Source organism: Microchirus variegatus, assembly GCF_963457635.1.
Source record: "Microchirus variegatus genome assembly, chromosome: 10".
Classification (NCBI taxonomy): Eukaryota; Metazoa; Chordata; class Actinopteri; order Pleuronectiformes; family Soleidae; genus Microchirus; species Microchirus variegatus.
The window spans coordinates 6,610,000-6,613,010 of record NC_139811.1 but is presented as its reverse complement, the minus strand read 5'-3'; the positions used below and the strand labels follow the sequence as shown (position 1 = coordinate 6,613,010).

Sequence of the window (3,011 nt, the reverse complement as noted above, 5' to 3'; positions counted from 1 at the left end):
TCAGCACATCTCAGGTTGCATCACTGCTCGGCAACGAAGGACTTTCAGGAAGCTGTCGATCTTGTGGGAGTCCCGTCTGAAGCAGGACATCAGGAAATGGAAGTTGACCAATTTGGAAATGCGGTCCTGGCCGATTTCATTCGCTCCTCTGTACGGAAGGAAGGAGAGGTTCTGAGCCGCCGGACCCATCTGTGAGATTACAGAAGTTCAGGTTTAATTTTGATATATACTTGAATGCAAATTAAAAATCGGTCTTCTCTACCTTGCCGGAGAGGATGTCCAGACCATCTCCCAGGTTCTTGGAGTGCTCCTGCAGCTCCTGGATCTCTTTGGAGATGGCGCTCTGTGCCGGGTGAGGCAGAGTCCTGGCAGAGGCGGACAGAGCCACCAGAGGGTCCAGCCACGCCTGGAGCAGAGAGCGAGCCAGAGACAACAGTTCGGACTCCTGAGGGACAAAGTCGGGAGGACAGATTTTACCAACGGTCCTGGAGGACGACGGTGAAGACGGACGAAGGCGAACAAGAAGAGTAAGAATACGAACAAGACACGAGACGAAGTTACTTACAGATACTTGAAGAGTTTGCATCTTGTCGCTGGGCGTCTGCAGAGACGAGGTGTGGCACATGGAGGGACGAGGGGTCATCATGCGACCTATGGGAGGAAAATGAGAGTCCTGGGAGGGGAAAGAGAAGAAGGGGTTACTGCATCTGTGTGGAATATGCATGGATGTATAATACCTCGACACCTCGAGACACAGGCTTTTATAGATCTTTATATGGTAGTGACACTACTGCGCATGCTCTATGGGCCCCATAACCCGGAAATAAACGCAGAAGTCCAAAACTTTTTTGGCATAAACACTGGGTGAGCAGCTCCATAGGAATAACCCTCATAGGAGAACCCTTGTTGGCTCTTTTATATAAAGGTTCCACCAAGAACCGTTTTAAAACCCTTTATTCAGGAAAGGGGTTTTAAAGGGTTCTCTGGATCAAAATGGTTCTTTATGGAACCATTAGTGTTACCAAGAACCCTTGAGCCCTTGAACCCAGAAGCAAATGATTCCAGGTTAAACCTCAGCTCTTGTAGAAGGACCCTTTTGGAACCCTTATTTCTAAGAGTGCATAGGAGAGCCCTTTTTGGTTCCACCTGGAACCCTTGGTGTTACCAAGAACCCTTTTAAAACCCTTTATTCAGGAAAGGGGTTTTAAAGGGTTCTCTGGATCAAAATGGTTCTTACTGGGACCATTAGTGTTACCAAGAACCCTTGAAAATCCCTTTATCCGGGAAAGGGGTTTTAAAGGGTTCTCTGGATCAAAATAAGAGATAAGATAGTCTTTTATTCGTCCCGCAGTGGGGAAATTCACATTCAAATGGTTCTTACTGGAACCATTAGTGTTACCAAGAACCCTTGAAAAACCCTTTCTTCGGGGAAAGGTTTTTTTTTCAGAAGCAAATTGTTCGAGGTAGAACCTCATCAGCCCTTGTAGAAGAACCCTTTTGGAACCCTAGTTTCTAAGAGTGTACTTCTAACCCATGCCCCACTTAGTTTCCTTTCCAGGCTTCCTGTGTACTGAGTAGACATGGGCTTGAAGTGGGTAAATTATACAGGTCCCATGTGCGTTCAAACCCGCTCAGGACCCATTATTGTCAGCCCTAAAAAAATATAAAACCTTAAGGGGCAAACACTGACATGCTGGCTGGGAAAAATGCCACGTACAAGTGTTACTTTGGCCAATATTTGCAGAAAGTAACAGTGGAAAAGTTGCAGTAGAAAAGTAAAGTACATGTATATATATATATATATACATATATATATATATATATACAGAGAGGTACTGACCAGTTCGTGGGTCAGGGTTCTGCTGAGTGAGTGCATCTTGTCAGAGCGCTGAGCGGCTCGGTCCAGCAGGTCACTGATGGGCACGGCGCTGCATGACGTCACCACGTAAAGAACTGAAAAAGTGACCATTTATTTATTTATACTGTATTTTTTGGAGCTGTATGCCTCAGTTTTTCTATCATTAACAACATTATGTTAACATACTGTAGTAGAGAATGACAGTGACCACAGCGTAGGTCACACTGACCTGTCCTAACCGGCAGCTACAACCAGCACATCCACGCTAAAATCACTACAGGACATTTATACGTTTATACTTTATTATCTGTTATTTCTAATTCCTGTATGTCAGCATCACGACATAAACATACTACAGAATACCTCTGGTTTAGAGATGTGAGTGTATCATCTCACCTGTAATGAAGAGTTTGCTGCCTCTGGTCCTGTGAGCCATCTTTCTCTCTCTCTTTGTTTGTCTTCTCTTGGTTTTCTTCTCACTCTTTTGTTCCCCTCTTCGATTTGACCTCTGTTTTTATAGCTAGTGCGATGACGCTGTGCTAATTATTTGGAGCATGTTTGGGTCCAGCTCTTAATGAGAAACATGATCAAGTAGTTTTGAATTCATGCAACAGTGAGCGTGTGTGTGCGTGCGTGTGTGCGTGTGCGTGTGTGTGTGTGTAAAGTTCCTTCCGCTCCTTAATAGACTGGAATGAATAAGAAATCCTGAAATTCAGTGTTTTGTAATGACCATGTGGTTGAATTCCTGATGAGCGTGTGAGACCAGGACACAGCTGACCAATGTCTCGTCAGGCCTCACTGTCTGTCTGTGTGTGTGTCTGTGACAGGCATGTCTCGCTGACCGCGAGTGAGATTCCCCAAAGACTTTGGATATGGGTTGAGCATGACTCGATGGTGTGCATTCTTGATTTTAAAAATTTCACTGATTTATCATGCTGCACCAGGCAGGCAGCGGCTCATCAGCAAAAACAAAAAGCATCTCGGAATGACTTGAAATTTACCATCAACATAGTCGGCATCACCCTGAACAAGGATCTGTTGAAAATATTTGCAAACCCCTTAAGGAATAATTTTAATGAATTTTTGAAATTCAAGAAATGATCCATTTGCCCTGATGCACTTTGACAGTGAGCTGACTTTCTTCAAAAAAACA

The 3,011-nt window shown here is 44.4% G+C and overlaps 1 protein-coding gene across 1 annotated transcript; it reads right to left on the bottom strand.

Annotated features, from left to right (window-relative positions):
* prl (prolactin) lies at positions 1-2,294 on the bottom strand (the record flags this gene model as incomplete). Its single annotated transcript, XM_083896514.1, has 5 exons — positions 1-189; positions 263-445; positions 566-673; positions 1,841-1,953; positions 2,255-2,294. 5 exons carry the CDS (start codon positions 2,292-2,294, stop codon positions 1-3), a joined length of 633 nt encoding a protein of 210 aa, XP_083752640.1.
* Positions 2,295-3,011: the final 717 nt, after the last annotated feature.